The sequence below is a fragment of the Centroberyx affinis genome, unplaced genomic scaffold (assembly GCF_046629955.1).
Source record: "Centroberyx affinis isolate AG114_WGS23_722 - 3 ecotype Tasmania unplaced genomic scaffold, CSIRO-AGI_Caff_v1 ptg001166l_1, whole genome shotgun sequence".
In the NCBI taxonomy this organism is placed as follows: domain Eukaryota; kingdom Metazoa; phylum Chordata; class Actinopteri; order Beryciformes; family Berycidae; genus Centroberyx; species Centroberyx affinis.
In genome coordinates, this window is record NW_027279697.1 from 1 (window position 1) to 21,101 (window position 21,101).

A 21,101-nucleotide genomic window follows, 5' to 3' on the forward strand; every position below is an offset into this window, starting at 1 on the left:
CTTAGCCGATAAGCAAAGCCATGTTAAATTGCCATATTATTAATGGGGTTTGGCGTGATGTTCTCTCCATGCAAGAGAGAACGGCACCTAGGCCTGTATCCAGCACTGCTGTTTGGTCTGTAAATGGAGCCCATGGGCATTTTGTTCAACAGCCATCCCGTGAGAGCAAAAGCGGCAGGATGCATTTCATACACCTTGGCTATGGGGAATAAAAGGATGTGTACAGTCAAGTCTGGTTTCATGTCAGCCAACGACAGCTGCCCTCAAGGTGAGTTGTATGGCGACTTGTAAATTGCATTATAATTCGTATGATTCCAAAACAACGAGGAGTTGATTCAACATCGCTTGCAGGCAACTCTTCCCGTGCACCCAGGCCCACTGTCTCCATCACACAGTAGTGACTTGGCCCAGAATTTGGCTACAGTGCTGGAGAGTGCACTGATGCTGCTGCCTTTCCCTGGCCGGGCAGCGCAGCAGCCGTTGACAAGAAGCCAGGTTAGTCATATCTAAGTTCCTCAAAAATGTCAAGCAATACAACTGACAAGCCATGTTATGTAGATAAACGGGTTAGTTTAGCTAGCCAGACAGACAGCCAAGCGGCTCGGGTAGCTCGCGGTGCTCCCGTGCAGCAGCAGAGCTTACCAACACAGCTCTCTCCACTTGACTGGCAGCCGACATCTTGGGCAGTTCCGACAGGGATCTCTGCGGATTCAGCATCTTCAGTAGCAGGCAGGAGCAAACCGTGATAAACAGCCTTTCAAACACTCTTCTGTTCGAGCACTTTTCTCGGTACGAATGTGTGTAGTATCCGCTAGCTTATCGGCTGGTTTACGATGCCTTCACGCGCTTTCGGGAATATCCAGTTACAACTTGAACGCACATGAACGACCCAACAAATACACTGGGAAAAGTCGGAATTTTCTACGATTACCCCCCAGAGTTGCTGAGATGTGACGTTTAGGGGGCGGAAGGCGTGGAAGCCGTGCCAACAACGGATGCATTCAACAACTGTTGGGCAATGAATTCATGTTAACTTCACTTACATGCCCGAGGCACAATTTCTCCTCTTCATTCTGCCACTGCAGCACAAAGTAGCTATGTGCTGCTTGTTTTCTAAAATAAAACGACAGCCATCAACAAGCACTTCTGCTGCCGGGTCCATTTTGGTAATATTTTCTAACAAAAACACAACTGAGTGCGCGACAAGTCGTATTTGCGATTAGCGAGTTCACAAATAGGAGTTTACAGGAGCACTTGAACGCAGCATTGTTCCGACAGTCACACGCTCGCCATTAATCCTGGCCCCACCCACAAAGATGTTTATTACTACGCTGCGTTCGCATACAAACGTGGTAGATACGAGTTTTCTACATGAAAATACCGTTCACCTCAGTTGTCAGTAAATACTACTTAGGAACTCGACAATAATGTACGATTTGTATAAATAAGTCATTTTATGATTCTTCCCATAGAAACTGAACGCAGCATACTAGATCAGGTACACATAATTCACGTAGTAGTTCAATGTTTGGTCTTAAATCATATCCTGTGTGTGAGCCCTGTGCTAAAACGTGAATCTGTAACCTCTAACCCAGTGATTCTCAACCTTTTTCATATCAAGGACCCCTAATTTAGTCCACGTTAGGGCCACGGACCCCCATTTGATGAAATTTTGTCTCTCAGACCCAAATCAGAGAATATTTTTTATTGTTAGATATGATTTTGTCCAGAATTCCCATCTGTATTGAGGGATAACAGTGAAACTAATCATTCTTCTACATTCTCTGAGTTAACTTCTTGTAAATGAAATTATGCTGAAGTTTAACAATTCATTCAACTTTCTGGGGACCCCTGGTGGTCCCCGGACCCCACGTTGAGAACCACTGCTCTAACCATCAGTGTGTGCTGACTTCATGTAATTTCATATAGTTGCAATGTCTGATTTCCTTTACAGATGTCACTGTAACTAATACCGGAATTGCTTTAAGATTTACTTTAAAAACTATGTCATCTAAAAGAATCATCAGTAAGTAACTACATTAAAATGAAAACATGCGTACATGCCATTAATCAGGAGAGGATTTAATAAACAGCACAAAAAGTCTTGATATTTCCACATGTACACAAAATCATAAATATCCCCAAAACCATAGTTTCACCCTCCTTCCTTAAACGGGATCCAAGTCATTGTCATTTCAATGTGATTATAAGCCAGGTTATATAAGCCACATATTAATAAACCATTTACACTTGAACTGAACGATCTACAGTATTAAGACACAATGATGTTAGACAGTCGGTCTGTAGAGTCCAAACCAAAAAGTAGTTCTTTTCATTATCCCCCCCACCCCCCCCTCCCCTCTTATTGTATATATAAAAGAAACCCCACTCAGCCTAATGTGCTATTTACATGTCTGTCTTCTAAAAACATTTCTTTACACTATGCTGTGTAATAGGAACCTAAACTAAAAACCTTAAACATCATTCGTTTGGCAAACGGAAAAATCTTTCAGAATGGGAAGGTAACCTCTTAACATGCAATGAAATTATTCAGCTTTTATCAGAAACAAATACAAGTAGACTTACTATTTCAAACTGAGAATAAAACAGTGGGCCTTAAAAAAAATAAACAAAAAAACGTCAAAAACAATAATAATTTTCTTTTGCCAGGTAGTAACTACAGTTTGGGCTCTTCTGATGGTGCTCCCTCCTTTGAAAGTAATGCAGTATGTTACTTATGCTGCGTTCAAGTCTTATCAGAAGAAGTGGGAGAGACACTGACATGAATGTTTTTCCCCCCAATCTGCACGTAAATCCGATAGGACCTGAACGCAGCATTCATTTCACCTTGCCATTGCTTGCCATGTGACCACTGGCTGTCCCTTCCTGAGGCCAACGCAAATAAAAGAATGCATGCATTTTTTATTTTTTATTTTTTCGGCCCTGACTTGGTGAATATGGAAATCTAATGTTCTAACCAGTGTTCGTTCAGTATCAGTTTGCAAATATTGGCTTTTCAATAGGAATCGGATATCGGCCGGTGAAGCAATTTAAGGAACTGTAAACCTACCTAAAAGAATTTCATTAGTCTGCGTTTCAATGGAGAGTTTTAGTGTCCCATGATATTCTAAATGTTGTTTCAGAGGCTTTTCCACCCTGACAAGAATACAATTCTGGGGGTGAAACATTAAATGCTTGTAATGTTTTGGAATTTTTGGGCATGAAAGGGGTCCAAATTATATATACAGAATATCGTCATAAAATATAATCTATCAGCTGCTTCAATCCACAGATAGATATCTGCCTTCAAAACCCCTTATCGGTCAAACCCTTGTAGCTTAACCAATTTCTGCAATAAATATATTTACCCCTCCCTACTGATAAACAATGACTGACAACTATGGTGCACTTTTGATTTTGGGGTAGAATTATTGACTTCAGTTAAAATGCAACTCAAAGGTGGAATTATCTAGTTCCAGAATTAAAAAAAAAAAAAAAAAAAAAAAAACATCGGAAATGAGAACTCTTCTGTAGACAAGGTTTAAAGGTTTCAAACATGGAAAGCTCAAGTCTTGATGAGAAATATTAATTATTACTGCATTTTAAGGCCTCAACATATCTGTTGCTCTGTCCTTAACCTGTTCAAGAAATATCAACACCATGAAAAAGAGAAAAAAAAAAAAAAAAAAAGCAAATATCATCTCGTCAAATACAGAAACAAGCCATGACCAAACTGCACCAAGAAGACCTATAGAGAAAACAGAAATAAATAAATACATCTATTATTGAGAGACTCAAGGGTTACAATATTAAGGCAATGCAGTGGCATGTTCTTGGTGTGTTTTTTTTTTTTTGTTTTCTCATGGAATTCTAGACATTTAAAAAAAAAAAAAAAAAAAAAAAGGAAGAAAAAGATCACACAATTAAATAACCTAATTATATGCACATAAGCGAGTGATAAATTCATCTTCAGGATTTTGTGCACCCACGAAGCCTGACAGCGCTCTGCCGTGTATCTGGCATGAATTGCATCGTTCCGCGTCCTCGCCAAAACAGCCTGCATTACTTTTTTTTTTTTTTTTTACCGTTCGATTTGGGGGGGGGGGAAACCGGACGACCGGACGACCACCCCCACCCCCCCCCCCCACCCCCGCGAGAAACCCGCCAGGCGCAGTAGTAGTACAACCTTCTGCAGAGCATTCTTAGAGCGTGGATTTAGCGATAAAGTCAGTGCAATGCTCAAGGTCGCCTCCAACAACAGAGTCCCCCCCCCCCCCCCCCTCCATCCCATTGCTTGTGGGCAGGAAACATAACTGGTGCTGGGCAAAAATTAAAAAAAAAATAAAAGAACTTAAAAAAAAAAAAAAAAAACCTCATTAGATGAACATGGGAGAAATAAAATGGAGATTAAAGATTGCGTGGTCCGGAGGATAGGTCACATCTTGCTCTAGTGAATGTAGGCTCTGTAGACTGCGGACATGTCGTTGTCCGACTGGTCCAGTGCCTTAGCCCTCTTGTAAACCTGCACACACAACAGTAAAGACGGGGGGTTATGTTACGACTGCGGTCAACATGGTAAACAACAGCTGCTTCACTTCTTTTGCTTACAAGTAAAAGCAAAGTTACAGAAGGATAGCGGGAAATGGCATGAAATGAACGAGCAGATGGTACCTCATTGGCAGCTGCGGCCATTGGGGTTGGATGGTTGGCCATGTCGCCCATGGAGATGGCTAGCCTCAGGTCCTTCTGAATATGTTTCAAATAGTAGTCTGGCTTGAAGTTGCCCTGTAAGATATCTGGAAGAGGCCAGGGAAATGGTTATCATACATCATTTTACCTTTGATGTAAGCAGGGTACTGTCCATGTGAGCAGTTTCCCCCATAGCTAATGTCCACATGGAACACTGTTATTTGCCCCGTTACCATCGAAGCATCAGAAAGACTCATTACAGGGTTCCTACACATTTTCAATAAAAAAAAATTCCATACTTTTTCCAGACCTTGATTTGTTTTGCAGATTTTGTCTGGTGTTCAATATGATTTACGCAGATAGACATCTTGCCCCTGCTAACTAGGTCATATCACTGTATAGATGAAGATTGTTCTTCACAGCGACAAATATCACAATATGTGAGATGATTGGCAGGGTTCCTACACGGTTTCCATTTTAAAATTCCATATTTTTCCCAGACCCTATGTTCTTGACTGGATTTGATTTTGGTCTGTATTTGATATAATGCATGCTGACAGCGGCTGGGTAATAAGAGCGTCCCTCTATCTGAACATTATTCTTCACATCAACAAAAACTGTGGACTCAAAGTGGCTCTACAACAACATAAAAGCTGGAATTATGTGTGTATCGGACCTGAACCGCTACATTTTCCATACTTTTCCAGACATTTTTTCAAATACCCAAACTATTCAAGACCTGGAAATGATCATATTCATTTTTAATACTTTTCCAGACCTGCGTTGGAACCCTGTCACTCTCAAAAAACAAAACAAAAACACACAAAACACCTTCCCGCTTGTGCTGACTCACTTTGGCATTTCTGGTCCACGAAGGTGCTGGCCATTTGGCCCTGGCACAGGATGTCCAGGAAGGTCTGTTGTGATTGGCCGGTGGCCTGGGCCAGGGTCAGCCCCTCGGCGATGGTCGCCATGAAGCTGCCCTGCACCATGTTGAGGATCAGCATCATCCTCGCTGCGTTCCCCGCCTCGCCTGAAAACACACACACACACACACACACACTTAAAAGCTGCAATATGCAAGTAATTAAAAAAACTTAAAACCTAAGCTGGGGTGAACAGTATTCTCTAGTAGTGTTTACACGTGAAAGCCGAGGTGAACAGTATTCTCTAGTAGTGTTTACATGTGAAAGCCGAGGTGAACAGTATTCTCTAGTAGTATTTACACGTGAAAGCTGAGGTGAACAGTATTTTCTAGTAGTATTTACATGTGAAAGCTGAGGTGAACAGTATTTTCTAGTAGTATTTACATGTGAAAGCTGAGGTGAACAGTATTTTCTAGTAGTATTTACATGTGAAAGCTGAGGTGAACAGTATTTTCTAGTAGTATTTACATGTGAAAGCTGAGGTGAACAGTATTTTCTAGTAGTATTTACATGTGAAAGCTGAGGTGAACAGTATTTTCTAGTAGTATTTACATGTGAAAGCTGAGGTGAACAGTATTCTCTAGTAGTATTTACATGTGAAAGCCGAGGTGAACAGTATTCTCTAGCAGGACGCTCGTATCTCCCGTGTTTCCCCTAGGAAGTGAACGCAGCGTGAGCACCTACCCAGGAAGAAGGAGGTCTTGCCCATGGCCTGGAAGCAGCTGCTGCAGTCCTCGTAGACCGTCCGGTCCCCGGCGGCCAGGATGACCAGCATGCCTTCGTTGGAGAGCTGCTGGCTGCCCGCCACCGGAGCCTCGAGGAAACGGCCGCCCCGCGATGTGATCACCTGGTGGTGGGGGGGAGAAGAGGAGTCGCGTATTGATGACCATGACATGACCCGACGGGACGGCGGAAGAAGGCCAAGGACGGATTATGTCACAATAGAGATCTTTGAATATATTTTCGTACCAAAAAATATCAAAGTATTTAGCGTTTTGGGTGGAAAAGCGTTTCAGTAGAAAAGAGTATGAAACACCATGGGACAATACAACTCTCCATTGAAATGCAATGTAAAAACATATATAAAACATATTTGTGTGGAATCTGATCAAAATGTCTCATTAGAATCAGTTCAGGTTAAGGGCTTCCCATAGACAACCAGTGTATGATTGGTAAATAATAAATATGCATCACATCCATAATATCAGAGGTAGATGACACTGGCACACTTTCTTTTAATAAAAGGCCAATATTGGCCAAATCGAACCCTAATTAGTATGGAAATTTTAATTAACAGTAATATTTTTTAATTTTTTATTGTTCACAATAACAGTTAAGAAATATGTTTTTCCGTGACCGCCTGATGTTAAATAAAGCATGTCATTTTTCACACCTGAGTACATCACTTCCTGTGTCAGATTTGTATGTCACGTCCTTTTCTACTGTACACAAGAACAACAAGTTCTTCCTTCATCAAGGGAAACTACATTAGGGCTGCAACTAACAATTATCTTCATTGTCGATTATTTTCTCAATTAATCAATTCGTTTTTTGGTCTCTAAAATGTCAGAAAATGGTGAAAAATGTGGATCAGTGTTTCCCAAAGCCCAAGATGACGTCCTCAAATGTCTTGTTTTGATAGTGTTTATATGTGTTTGTCTGGTATTTGGGGGGTGGGTTTCCTTTTCTTTTTCTGTTGGACCTGTTTGGACCTATGCTATAATGTGAAAAATTACAATAAAAAGACCCTGATCAAAACAAAAATGTCTTGTTTTGTCCACAACCCAAAGATATTCAGTTTACTGTCATAGAGGAGGAAAGAAACCAGAAAATATTCACATTTAAGAAGCTGGAATCAGGGAATTTTGACTCATTTTTCTTAAATTACTCAAACCGATTAATCGATTATCAAAATAGTTGGCGATTAATTTAATAGTTGACAATTAATCGATTAAGCGTTGCAGCTCTAAACTACATTTCTTGGCTTTCTGTCATTGTCATAGATTGTGAAATGGCAATGTCCTCGGTCTCTTCCAACTGCAGAGTAACTATTTCTAACGCGATATAATTGAATTCTCCATTACATGACGGTACGGACAGTGACACTGATGTTTTTCCATAGCAGTGCTGCATTCTTTGGCTATCGAGGGAACACTGCAGATGTAGACGGTTTCAGTCCTTTCACGGTCAGTCCAGCAGATACACCGGAAAATCCATTTTCTCGTAATGGAGCCTATTTTTGGTTGAACACAGCTAATGAAAGTATGCAGGAGAAGAAAAAGGACATCGGGGAATTAGTTTTTGAGGGACATGAAGTCCAGCTGAGTTTAGTAAAGCAGATAGGATACAGATTGTACTACTAAACCTGTTCTGGACTGATCTAAGAGTGGACATGCAGCACAAAGAAACCTACATGGTGAAAAAAAGATAAGACCTCAAATAACTGGATTTGAGCCATTTTAGTACTTTACACAGTGTTGAGATTAGACTTTTTAGGGACCCACAGATACTCTGGTATGCGTGTGTGTGAGTGTGTATACCTGTGAGAGCTCTGTGATGGTCTCCGGGTCGACGGTGGACATCTCCACGTAGCATTTCCCTGGCCTGATCCCCTGCAGCACTCCGCTGGGGCCCAACACCAACTGGAGAGCAAGAAACGGGAGAGAAGAGTAGTTTTAAAACACACAAAAAAAAAAAAAAAAGAGTTTCCCCACCGGCGCACGCGCCTCCGCAGGAAGTCGATAGGCCCCCCCGAGGCGGTACTCACATCCCTGGCGGCCTTGGGGTCGGAGACGCAGGAGAAGGTGATGTCGCACATGGAGACCACCTCCGCGGGGGTCCGGCCTAACCTGGCGCCCTCCTGGATGAACAGGTCACACTGGGATACAACCACGATACCATGTAATAAACACAAGGTCAGTGACAAAAGTGCAGAATTCTGTTTATTTCCGAGCCGCAAGTCTTTCGAGCTGATGGCGTTGCCTTGCTAGAATGTAAACAATTTTAAAACGTCATTACAAAGTGACAATAATATAATTTGGATGGAGAGCTTGGGGAATTTTGATGGTCAAGCTGTCTCATTTGTGATTACTACAGCAGAATAAAACGGAGCCAATATCACGATTCATTTTTCTGCCCCACATTTTTGTATTGAATTTCGATATATCGTCCCGTCGCTAAAAGATATCTTAGCCTTCAAAAACCCATGTCTTTCGAACTAATTTAGACTATACATTACGGAAAAGGTATTGTAGAAAACCTATATGCACTAAGGATGGAATTTTTGCCCCAAACGCTTTAAAAGACACTAGAGTAAACAGGCAGGACTCTCCATGGAAGTCATGCACGGTCTATTGAACGCAAATTAAATAAAAGAACAAAGGCTAGTGTGTGTTTGTGTGTGTGTGTCACTTCACTGTGAGCAGAGAGCTTGCAGAAAGGACAGATTAAGTAGCGGCCAGTATCGGCACATGTTAAGCTTGCAAAGGGGTAAACGGGTTTGAGATCTGTTATTGATTAATGAAGGATTTGATGATGTTACGTAAGGGGTTCTAAATTATTAATGCGGGAAGAGGGAGAGAATTACAAACAGGGTAAGGGAACGGTTGCCTGTGTGAGTTTCATATACACCCTCCAAAAATCTGATCTGATCACTGATAAAGGGGAAGGAGAGGGATTTCCCCTTCATTTCATGTTCTCTCTCCCATTCTTTCCTGTCTCTCTCTTCTAATAAAAAGGCAAAAAATGCTCAAAACATGATCTTAAATCTTCACATGTCTGCTGAGGATTTTCACACAACTCCCATAATCCTCCTTCATATAACGTTAGGCTACCGGCAAATCAAAAATATGAATATTGGTCGAGCCCTGTGTGGACTCTACAGAATGTGTCGTTGTTTTTAAATTAGGCAAGGTGATCGCCTAAATGACAGCGAGTGTGTGTGTGTGTGTGACTTGCGGTACCTTTTCTGCTGTGCGGTTCCACACCGTGACCACATGGCCCATCTTTAACAGGTTGGAGACGATACCGCTGCCCATCAGCCCCAGGCCCAAGAACCCTATTCTGGAGAGGAGAAACAGACAGGAAAAAAAAGAAAAAAAAAGGAAAAGAGAACAATTATTATTAGCTTGTTTGTGAGGTTCAATCTACAAATTAGGAAAAATGGGAGGAACCACTTAAATCAGTGCACAGTTTAGAAGTGGCATTTTCTTTGTGGGTTATAAATGGATCCCAAGCAAATTAAGACTACAAAAGAAATTAAAATAATACAATTAAGAGCAGGAGATGCTGACCTTTAGGAAAGCTTCTCTTTTCCATTTACTATTAGTAAGTAATTTTCATAATGGCCTTTTTTGTAGAACTTTATAATGCTGTAGTAAGGATTTGTAATACCTTTTATCTGTGGGTGTGATGCTGCCATTGATGGCTGTGCTGTCTGCTGCTTGGATAGATGTTGACCCTGTGTCCTGCACACAAACAAGCAACACCATTGTCAGCTTCATGCACTGAAAGCACAAGGCTACATTATGTAGCTATTCAACAAAAATCATTACCAAAATTTAAGATAATCTATCTGAATCTATCTGAAAAATTACTAAAATTCTGAGTGAAAACATGGCAACTAAAATGCAAAAGGTACAGGAATGCAAGATATGTTACTAAATCTCTTCAACTGTGGTTGGCCTATATAGGTGCAGTGAAGAAACAAAGAATCAGGCTGAAAAAGGGGGATGACAGAGAAGACCATTTGTCGTACCCCACAATGACAGCAAATGGTCAACAACAAATGGTGGTGATGGTGGTGGGTGGTGGGTACGGAGCAATCTCTCCCTCTCTGTTCATTTGTTTATCTGTCACATGCGGTATTCCTGTACAATAATAACGTCGGTACACTTCACAGGGCCCGCTCATGTTTACCAACCCCGGCCGGTCTGTGGTTTATACCGACAGAAAGCAAAAGGGGACGAGAGGGGAAAAGATCTAACGTTGGCGGGATCCGGCTTTCTCTCACTGCTCTTTAAAGAGACAGTTCTGGATTTCCCCCCCCCGTTTTTTGATTCATTGCTTCGTGTGGGCCAAGAAGATTTCCCTGCCAGGGTCGACATCAGACTCCAGAATTTCATTTGGGCAAATAGAGTGAATCTAGTGCGTCTCAATCGGTGGGGGGTGGGGCGTTATTCTTCCCACTTTGTGATTTAGGTTGGGTTTTTTTTCCAGAAAAATCTTGCCTAGTGCAGCTTTAAGGCCATTTCATTTATTTACAGACTGACCTGGGAGCGACTGCATCATTTGTACATCAACCAATGCATTTCTTGAGAACAGATTAGAAATTTTGACCTTTTACACATTTGCATAACTTGTTATTGACTGGCCCAAAGGGTGAGTGCATCGTTTGTGGGGGACATCATATTGACTAGTTTACTCTACCTCTTCAATGATCTTCAGGCGCTTGCTAATGGGTTCCATTGATGAGGCAGGCTGTGGGCAGAGAAGGGTTAGTACAAAAAAACAAAACAAAACAACAACAAAACACACAGCACAGAGACCAGACCATAATGTCACATTCATGTCATCTTCCTAGTGGTATTTCCAAGTAGGATGGAGCAATTTTTTGTCTGCGCTGATATCTCCCACTTGGTATCGCAAATTGTGAAAGTGGGTCAACACATGGCAAACATGGCATCAAATCAACCAATCATCAATTAAAGTAAATAATAATTTGGATGTGGGTAGTTCCAAGTAGTTAAAACATGAGCGACAAGATGCCATCGTGTTCTTTGACTACTTCAGTTCATACTGGCGGCCGCTATGAAAATCTGAGTCAAACTGAAATTCATCAGGTGGGATTAGAGCAGAAAAGAAACTGTTACAGATGAGTAGGCTTGTTAATGTGAACACGACACATTTAGCCACATCATGTACTGTATATCTGCTGTGAATTCATCCATCTGCTTCCTTCATATCCTTCTCATAGGCACCTCCGGCACACATAGGTAGTTTTAGACTGGTTCAACCCATTTCACACTGTATACTGTATACTTTCATTTTTGGCATATTCTTATCATGTGTAACACAAACCTCTGGTATATTTTCATATCGCACATATTCTGCTTCCACAATAAGTCCTACTCCCCGTACTCCTAATTCATACAGTCTACACAAACTTCATTGTGCAAGTCACAAGTAGACTGATGGAAGTGATAGAGTGAAGGAAATGAAAAAGTATTTATCAGTCTAGCCACAGGCTGTTACAGTTTAACTGTTAGAAATGGGGGGGGTGGCGTGTGAGATTTTGTGCACAGTGCCTATATTAGCTAATGCCTATATTAAGACAGTGAGTAATACTGCCAAGGGTAATGCAGTTGCCACAGGGAAAATCGGCTCTGCTGCGTCTAGAAAGGGGGGAAAGGAAGATAACACAGAACAAGGTGCTACAACAAACTATCTCTACTGATCAACTCAGAGCCAGGCTGACGCATACAGAGAAAAACAGCGCCAGGTTGCAATGTCTAAGATTAGATCAAACTGAAGACAAGAGTAGGAGGGGAAAGTGAGATTACACCATGCTAAAAGCAAACTCTACCTAAAATCCCTCTCTAAAACAAGGATGACAGGGGGCAGATGTCAGGCCCAAGAGCGAAATGTTGAGCGGGGCGTTCCCTCTTACCTTCTCAGACTGGCTGAGTAGGAAGTGGTGGAAATGTGGGTCGTCCTTCACGGGCTACAATGGAAGAAGAGTTCAGTTGGGAAGTATTCTCGGAGGACATGCATTGACCTAGTAGAGACAAATCTAGTGTGCGGAAATCCTTGAGTCTATTACCGAGCGGTGCGGATACACCAGGGTTCCCATCGTGGCCGTTCTGTGAAATTCCGTGACTTTTCATGACAAAAAGTGGGAGCGCTTCCCTCCTAGTTTGTATGTTTTATTGGGGACGGCGTGAAACTCCTTGATGTTCCTTAGCTTCCCCGGAGAATTTGCCAAATTCTGGTGTCTGGAATACACCTCTGAAAATTCCATGATATCCCAGAAATTCCATGACCAGTGGGAACCCGGTATATCTTAAATCAATTCACGAGTCAGTCAGCTTTAAGATAGGTTTAGTTGAATAGCAATAACGACAGCATACAGTAGCAGCATTGGCTGACCCTTTAGAATACTCACACCAACACATTAACTGTCTGAGAAGAAAAGCATTACTTCAAAGCAGTTCAGTCTCCTTTTCACCTAAGAACTAGAGGTGCACCAATAGCAAAGTTTCCCAGCCGATGCCAGTACTGAGTGCTTTGTAAAGTAGATGGGACGACACAAGCACCGATCCAAGTACTACTCAATTTACAGTCATTCATGCCGCCTATTATTGGCCTATTATACGACAATTACAGGAACAAGTCCATCAATTCTGTTAATGGATTCATTCATTTATTGTTTTGGTCACATTCTGCACTAACCACTGATTAACCATCCAAAATAATGATACAAAATAATGAACTATAAAATAGGCTACATAAAACAGGCTAAAGGATAAAGCTTCTTGAATGTGAGCGGCAAGTTCTAGAACGTTCGGTCAAACCTTTCAAAATAAAATCCTTACTGACAAATATGTGCGGTAAGGTTTTTTTTTTTTTTTTTTGAGTAATACAAAGTACCAAGGTGAAAATAAGAATATATTTTCGGGGGAATCTGTGGTGAATGAAAACACAATTGTAAAGTATCGGTATCCGGACAGCTTGCTGCAGATACTATTGGTGCACCTCTATGAAAACAATCATTTCGACCCAAAATGAAAAGCCTGTCATCACCTCCTCTCCCCAGTGTCAGTGGATACTCGTGTTAAGTTTGGATGACCACCAAAACACACAGCGAGTTATGCTTCCCCGGTTCCGTCTCAGCCTTCTACCAAGCCATTTCACTGAACAGGGTTTGGTTAGGATTTCCAAAAAGACCACCAATGACCAGCAAATATCTCTAAACTACTTGTGCGGTATCATCCAAGGGTTTTGTAGTCAATAATAACACTCGAGTCCCAAAGGCCTACATTTACCTCATTGTGGACCATTATTCTAGGTAGAGGAAACTAACTTCTTGTGTAGTATGGGAACCGAAACAAAGTAAATGGACTGACTCTGTTTACTACTGCCAAGCCAATAGACGGGGTTGGGGGGTGGTGCCAGGTAGCACAGCGAGATCTCTAATCGCTGGCAAGCTGGAAAAGAAACAGCCCTTTTCCTTGTTTCAGTTGCCACACTACAAGAAGTTACAGTTTCCTCTATCTATAATAACACTGTGTAATGAGGTAAATTTAGGCCTTTTGGACTCACAGTGCAATGGTTTGATTAGAAAACATTATGTTGCACAAGATGTTTAGAGAAATTCGATGCTCTTTTTTGGAACTCTAAACAACCACACCCCGCTCAATTGTTTGTTAGAAAGCTGAGATGGAACTGCAGTAGTTAAGTGGTTGGGTGTTCGGTGCTCATATGAACTTCAATGGAGTTTCTAGTGACAAAAGGGATGAGTAGATAATGACAGTATTTTCATTTTAAAGTGAACAGTTCCTTTACAATCACCTAGTTGTCAATCTGCATTTTAAGAGCATCTTGTGCAGAGTGGTCATCAACCCTGGGCCTGGGGAGCAGGCTGGGCACATTCGACTATAAACACACTCACAGAAACCAGGCAGCTAAACAGAAAATCAGTTTAATCCCACTTTTTCTGGGCCAAACTGGAACAAAATCCCAGCCCCCCCCCTTGTGAGCCTTGACATACAGAGTTGGTGACCACCTCGCTGGCATTCCCCCTAACCGACAGCTTCTGTAGTCCTGAGTGAACACCAAACAGGTCAGAAAGGAAAAAGGTCTGCAGTTCTTGGTGGCGTGCCAATAAAGCCAAAGGTTAAGGTAAGGTAGAAGAACAGCAAGGCAAAGCAGGCTTGGTGGGAAGGGGGTTCACCTACACTGCTTTCCCATTTGAATCCTGAGCCAGGTGCAGCCCCCAGCCTCTCAAGAGTGGACGGCTCGGGGTCAGAGTCAGTTAAGTCCTTTAAAAGGGGGGGGAGAGAGACACACATTCACCTTGCAGTTCATGGGGCGAATCTGCAGACCGACATGTCTGCTATAGCGGGGGGAGGTTTCTCTGTCGAGTATGGAGGAGTGACTTTGAGTGAGTAAACCCATGTAGCCCATAAAAACAACAATTATTATTCTTCAGGGTGTAAAGAGTGATGCGAAAGATCCAAAAATCTTAAGAATCAGTCCTGCTTTTGCCCCTCTATCAAAGGTTGCCTGTAGTCTGAGTTGAAGAAGAGGATGCTGGACAACATCCAGTCTAACAAAGACTGAAATGAGCAAGGAGTGAAATCTAACACCACAGCAGGTGCTAGATACATGGTCTTGTCTAGAGTCCTACTGACCAGGGCTTGGTTTTCGAAAACACTTTAAACTAAAAAAAAAAAATTGAATGGAGGCATTGTAATTCCAGAAGATGTCAGTGAAACACACCGCCGACATATTTTGGGAAAGCCTACCGAGGTTAACCTTATCGCGTGTTCACACTGCGAGCCACATGACCAACAAGTCACCAAACGTCCATTCATTTCCTATACGGCTGAGTGACCGGGGAAAGTCGGCCGATATGTGAACGGTCAACAAGCTTGACAGCCAAGAAAAGTTGGCTACGGCTGAACTTTTCATGGTCATCGGATTTACGTGCTTCTGTTTCCCTTCTGATGTGATTTCACTGTCTGAACAATAGTTTCACCTGGCAAGTGGAAAATGGATGAGAAGTGAATTCATAGTTCTCTACAACTTCTATTTGTAAGACGACAGGAATAAATGTCTCAACGACTATGGTCGCATCCGTCAATGTGGCCGATGATTAGCTATGAAGTTATTTTAATGATTTTTTTTCCGTTTGTTTTTTCTGTTTGCTGCCAAGTCATCAAAGCAATGTAACGTTGTTTGCCTGTTCAAAACTTTGTGGCTGCGGACCGCTACATAGATGCAGTCTGAGCTTTTCGCACCGCCCACAATCGATCAGAATAGAGCGACACGTCAACCAGAGTTGCTCGCTGTGTGAACACGCGGTTACTATGGCTTCAAACATCATTCAGCTCCGCTAATGAACTGTGAAGAACACTGGGTAGTACATCGGAGCTTATGCAGAGGGCAAAATATGCTCCAACTCTGCTGCTCGACTCTAGGGCCTGCTTAAAGATGCCATGAAATGGATATCAGAGCTCAGTCCATTACGTGCAAAGTATTTCAGGAGGTGGCAAAAAAAAAAAAGCAGCGATGACAATGATTGCTGGCAAACTGATTTTATCCCTATACTGGCTGTAACTAACTGGGATCTTTGAAATGGGGATTTTGTAAATTGCTAGCATGCTGAAGATGAACTGACAGGACTTTGTATGCATAGCACCTGTCTGTTAAAATGCTGCTTCCCCAAGTGCCAGTTAAGCAAGCTAATCTTCAGAGTGTTCAGAGTACAGAATCTTTATTTTTTTGGGGGCTATTTTGAGTGCAAATGTCTCATAGGCATATTTTTTTGGTCATTTTTGGCCTTTATCATCTAATTCAGTGGTTCTCAACGCGAGGTCCGGGGACCACCAGGGGTCCTTGAGGGGGTTCCATGGGGTCCCCAGCAAACTGATGAATTGTTAAACTTCCTCATTATTTCATTTACAAGAAGTAGAGAATGTAGAGGAATGACTATTTTGATCATAGTTTCACTGTTACCTCTCTACCTACAATACAAATAGTCATGGAATTCTGGACAAAATCATATCTAACAATAACAATATTCTCAGACATTCTCAGAAATCTTATCAAATGAGGGTCCGTGGCCCAAATGTGGACTAAATTAGGGGTCCTTGATATGAAAAAGGCAGAATCATTGATCTAATTGTACCACCGTATGGTTATGTGCATCATTTAAAAGCTTAAAGCAGTTACTCGTCCCAGCTGCATCTGATCTTGGTGAGTAGTTTACATTCTGGTTTTCGTGGCATTCAAGTACTGAATAACCCCCATGTTATAACGAAGTGGAATATTGCTTTAAAAGGCTACGCCCCTCTCGACACAAACAGCGCACCATTTGGGAAATACCCTACGTTAAGTAAGTAACCACCGCGGCGATTAGGGAATTCACCCGCGACAACCCTGCCGTTCCGACTTCCCTGAAGGAACCTAATGTTTTTACTGACCTTCTCGGAGGGGTCCTTCAGGGCGCTGAGGTCCTCGTCGTCCTCCTCTAGTATTTTCAGTGGCTTGCTGGGAGTCTTCTTTCCTTTGGAGTCTCCTTTGCCGTCAGAGTTCTGTTAAAGACAGATGTAGCATCTTGTAGTGCAGTCCTTGCATGGCACAAACAGGTTAGTGTGTACCCCAAGCAAAGGAAAACAGGTTTACAGCAGTGCCAGCAGTTTGGAGGCCTGGGGTTCAATAGCAGCAGGAACATTTGCTGAGGCTAAACGTGGCACCTGTTCTCTGCCAATTCTACATGACTTTTATCCTGATTACAACCGTGACATGTACATCATGACTGATGTTCAAGATCGCATTGAGTCAGTGCTAGTTTGAGGCCATAGTACTGGACAATCAGCACAGATTATCTTGTAGTATATGGGGGTTAAGGACTTCAAACAGGATTCATTCATCAGTGGTGGAAAGAAAAATGCTCTACCTCCATGTTTGTTTTGGCTGTGTGTTGTAGAGCTCATGTTTTCACGAGATTTGTGTGGCATCAGGGCTTGGGTAGTGTGTGTTCCCTAAATCCAGCTGGATATCAAACGTGTGTTTCCTCTACGACGGCAAGGCAAAAAAAAAAAAAATCTAAAATGCCTGCTGCTCTGTGTGTGATGCCCAAACTGTTCTGTTAGAGGAAAAATCCCCCTCAGATACTCTCACACTGCTAGACATCATCAATCTGTGATGCTCAATAAATTCCAGGCATTACTTTGTTATGAAGCGTTTTTGGTGTACCCACTTTCCCTCAACCTGCCCCGTCTACTTCTACTTCAGTTAGTGATTTCCTACATTTCCCAGAATTCCTTTTTGGCAACCCCCGGAGAACTTGTTGCGTTCAGGGAGCGATGGCGATACTAAGAGAGCAGGTTTGTCCAGTTGAGAAACAGTGAGACTCGCGGCCCTTAATCAAAACACAAAATGTCTTGTGGCTGCATTGCATTCTGGTCTATTGAGGCTGCTGTGGGTGGAGAAATTGGTCTCTCTGCCTCTTCTGTGATGGATTTCTATATCCTGACGTGACAAGCGCGAAAAACACTCCACCACACAACAAAATAGACCCAGCCATAGTTTCCTTTAACTCTAATAGTGTGTCCCCAGCATGATACGTGAGGCGTTTAGAGGACACCCCCCCCCCTCACCTGTTCTTTCCCCTTTGCTTTCTTTAGGAAGTCCTCCACCGCATCTACTGCCTGCTGGAAGCGTTTGCCTTTGTTTATCTTGATCATCTCCTCTTTGTGGGGGTGGTAGGGCTTCAGCTGTTCCACTTTGATCCACGCGCTGGACGGGAAACACAGAAACACAGAAACACAGCACCGTTGGAAATTGCCAGGCAGGGAATTGAGAATGCATGTATTGCCTACTGTCCATACTTACTGGTCTTCAGTGCCAAAGAATTTCACAAAGTGGCATTTTTTGCCTCTTGGCTTTTTCAGGTCCTTGGGAGGGCTTACTACCTGAAATATGGATAAACGGCAGTTTGTAATTCATGGCCAAGTTCACAAGCACAAACAAATGCAAGTGTTTATTTCCCTCTGAACCACACCATAGTATGTGTTGACCAAGTCTGCACTTCTTCTTACCTTTCCTGGCCATGGTGGGTAGCGACCAAGTTTCCCCCTGAAACAGAGTGACACTTACATTTACACTTATATTCCCAGAACAACACGCCACACTGCATTCAAAAATCTGACAATTTACCGTTGCCTTGCTTGTCGGCAAAGGAAAATACCCGTTACAACACACTTTAAGACATTATACGAATCGTTGCATTCTTCTGGTAAATTCGTCGGCATTTTATTTTGGTAGGCAAACTTTATTTCAATAAAATCTCAACTTCTAAATTTGGCACGAACTGCGTGCTACCGCCCTCCACGGTGTATTTGGGTGCGAGAGGACTGAATAACAGGTGAATCGTTGTAAAAGTCCAAAGATACTAAAATAAGTGGGGATGGGTATATTACATGCGTGCCGAATTGAAGAGTGGGTCATAGCCTCGTAAAGGTCTGAAGTCATGTTCTACCATGTGTGTACCTTTGTAGATAAGCAGGGAAACGTTAAACTGGGAGATTTTTAACGGAGTTTGGCTTATCGGTCTCTCCATGCAGGAGTACGTCACATATCGGGGTCAACTTACATTAAGCCTTTAATGGGACATGGCAACTCAATGAAGACAAACTAACGGTGGTTGCAGATGACATAGGCTCCTACTATTAATACGGAAGCTGATCAGATGGAAAGCCAGTTAGATATCCGCTTGGCAAATAGGAACAAGCTACACAGCTAGGTCTCATTATGGACTACAATTTTTCCAACATCACAAAACCAACGTACGCGAAGTAGCTACATTCGCAAACAAGTCGACACAAAGGTTATAACTGTAAAAGACAGGTTTGTGTGCAGAAAAATCGAACTCTGTCCGGTTTCTACCCAAGTATTTACTCTAGCTTGTTGGCTAGCTAGAAGCTAACGACGACTGTTGGCTGAGTCAGCTTGGCTAGCAATTTGTTTGGGTTTGACCATCAACTAGTACGCGAACATTTCCCTGTATACAGTCGGTTTAATGCCAGCAGTAAATCCCAAACTAACTGACACAGCACTCCTTTATGGAATGCGAGAACATTCGATAGAAACAGAAGTAATTAACAATGTTAAATAGGTTATCTCACCACACTAGGTCCCCGATTCTCAGATGCACCGTCGCCATCTTACAACTTTAGTAAAACGTCGCACTGAATGAAGGGAGAAGACGACACACACACACCCACTGTAATCACGTGCGACGACAAGCCCTTCCTCCCCATGTAACATCCGCTACTCATGGATTTTATTATTATCGTAAATAATGCAAAAAAAAAAACATCAACATTTACAACAAGTATACATAACCATTATGTATGCAAAATAATAAAAATAAAACTGAACACCAACGCAGAAAGAAAAAAACAAAACAGAACAAAACAGAACAAAACAGAAAGGCCTATGGTCCCATACCACAAACAAATAAACCTATGTCTATATGAAGACTAAATGAAGTTTGCCTATTTCCGCAATTTGCATAGCTTTTTTCTTCTTTGATATTTGATTATGTTGAGGTACTGTTAGCATTCCTTGTAGCCTTATTAACTAACTTAGCCTACATCATATCACAATTAGTTTCCATAATATATAAATAAAGCAGAGGCTCAATACATCGGCTACATTCTAATTAAATTCAAAAATATTCTAAGTTATGGTTATTTTAACCAGTATTTAATTAGGGATGTTTTACTTGCTGTTTATTATCATATATTTTAAATTGGGAGTCAGTTCCCTTTCATGTCAATACAAACAATTGATAATTAGGTTTGAGCCACCCCGGACTTGTGACATTTAAATGTGCCCAGAAGAGACAAAACCTTGATTGTAATAAAAACATAACCAATCTTTACAATTTCAGAAAAGAGCAAAGTGTTGATATTTCTATAGTCATATTTAAAAATGGTTGCCTCCATGATTGGCCAAGAATATTCTATGTCCCTAACTGACTGACTCTCCATTGTTGAAATGCGAGTTTAAATGCAAAATAGATTGCACTGACTCTACTATCGCCTATGTGCAGTGGTGGAAAGTAACTAAGTACATTTACTCAAGTACTGTACTTAAGTACAATTTTGAGGTGCTTATACTTTACTTGAGTATTTCCATTTTATGCTACTTTTCTGTTACTTTTCAGATCAATATTTTATATTTAAAACATTTGATCATCTTTATAAAATAACTATAAAATAGCATTGTTATAGATTAGACTACCCAAAACTATAGCTAAATTGTTAAGATTAGCTTCATGTTGACAACTTTAAAATGCTGCTTACATGTACATGTATGTCAATAAATCAGTATTAATATTCCAATAATTTATGAAAAATATAACTCTCTAAATGGGGACACTTTGCATAATGAGTACGTTTACTTTGATACTCTAAGTACATTTTGCTGCCAATACTTTTACTTAAGTAAGATTTTGAATGCAGGACTTTTACTTGTAATGGAGTATCTTTACATTGTTGTATTGCTACTTTTACTTAAGTAAAAGATCTCAGTACTTCTTCCACCACTGCTTACGTGTAGATTCAGAGCACTCCAATCCATTTTCCATGCCACATTTTATACCACAGCACCTGTGGGCACAGGGCATTGCCCAAGAGCCTGAAGATGTTGCCCTACGTCTCACTGACTTTCTAGGAACCTACATGAAAAGAGGGT

The 21,101-nt window shown here is 41.7% G+C and overlaps 1 protein-coding gene across 6 annotated transcripts; it reads right to left on the reverse strand.

The window, feature by feature from the left end:
* Positions 1-4,304: 4,304 nt before the first annotated feature.
* Positions 4,305-19,583, reverse strand: glyr1 (glyoxylate reductase 1 homolog (Arabidopsis)). 6 transcript variants are annotated; one of them, XM_071524202.1, is made up of 16 exons: positions 19,526-19,583; positions 18,440-18,476; positions 18,234-18,313; positions 17,999-18,137; positions 16,820-16,930; positions 14,570-14,653; positions 12,283-12,336; positions 11,043-11,093; positions 10,008-10,081; positions 9,578-9,677; positions 8,383-8,493; positions 8,156-8,257; positions 6,300-6,462; positions 5,543-5,722; positions 4,672-4,796; positions 4,305-4,522 (listed from the first exon to the last, which is right to left on the reverse strand). In XM_071524202.1, exons 1-16 carry the CDS (start codon positions 19,561-19,563, stop codon positions 4,448-4,450), a joined length of 1,524 nt encoding a protein of 507 aa, XP_071380303.1. In that variant the 5' UTR covers positions 19,564-19,583; the 3' UTR covers positions 4,305-4,447. The 6 variants fall into 6 exon arrangements, with proteins under 6 accessions (XP_071380303.1, XP_071380304.1, XP_071380308.1 ...); XM_071524203.1 differs by having other exon boundaries at positions 16,820-16,914; positions 17,986-18,137; XM_071524207.1 differs by lacking the exon at positions 16,820-16,930 and having other exon boundaries at positions 8,383-8,475.
* Positions 19,584-21,101: the final 1,518 nt, after the last annotated feature.

Bases quoted from the DNA above. Each gene is read 5' to 3' on its own strand.
- glyr1 (XM_071524202.1), bottom strand. From the start codon at position 19,563: ATGGCGACGGTGCATCTGAGAATCGGGGACCTAGTGTG. The intron at 18,477-19,525 runs GTGAGATAACCT...ACTCTGTTTCAG, and splicing joins AGAATCGGGGACCTAGTGTG to GGGGAAACTTGGTCGCTACC. The intron at 8,258-8,382 runs GTGAGTACCGCC...CTTGCTCTCCAG, and splicing joins ACCCCAAGGCCGCCAGGGAT to TTGGTGTTGGGCCCCAGCGG.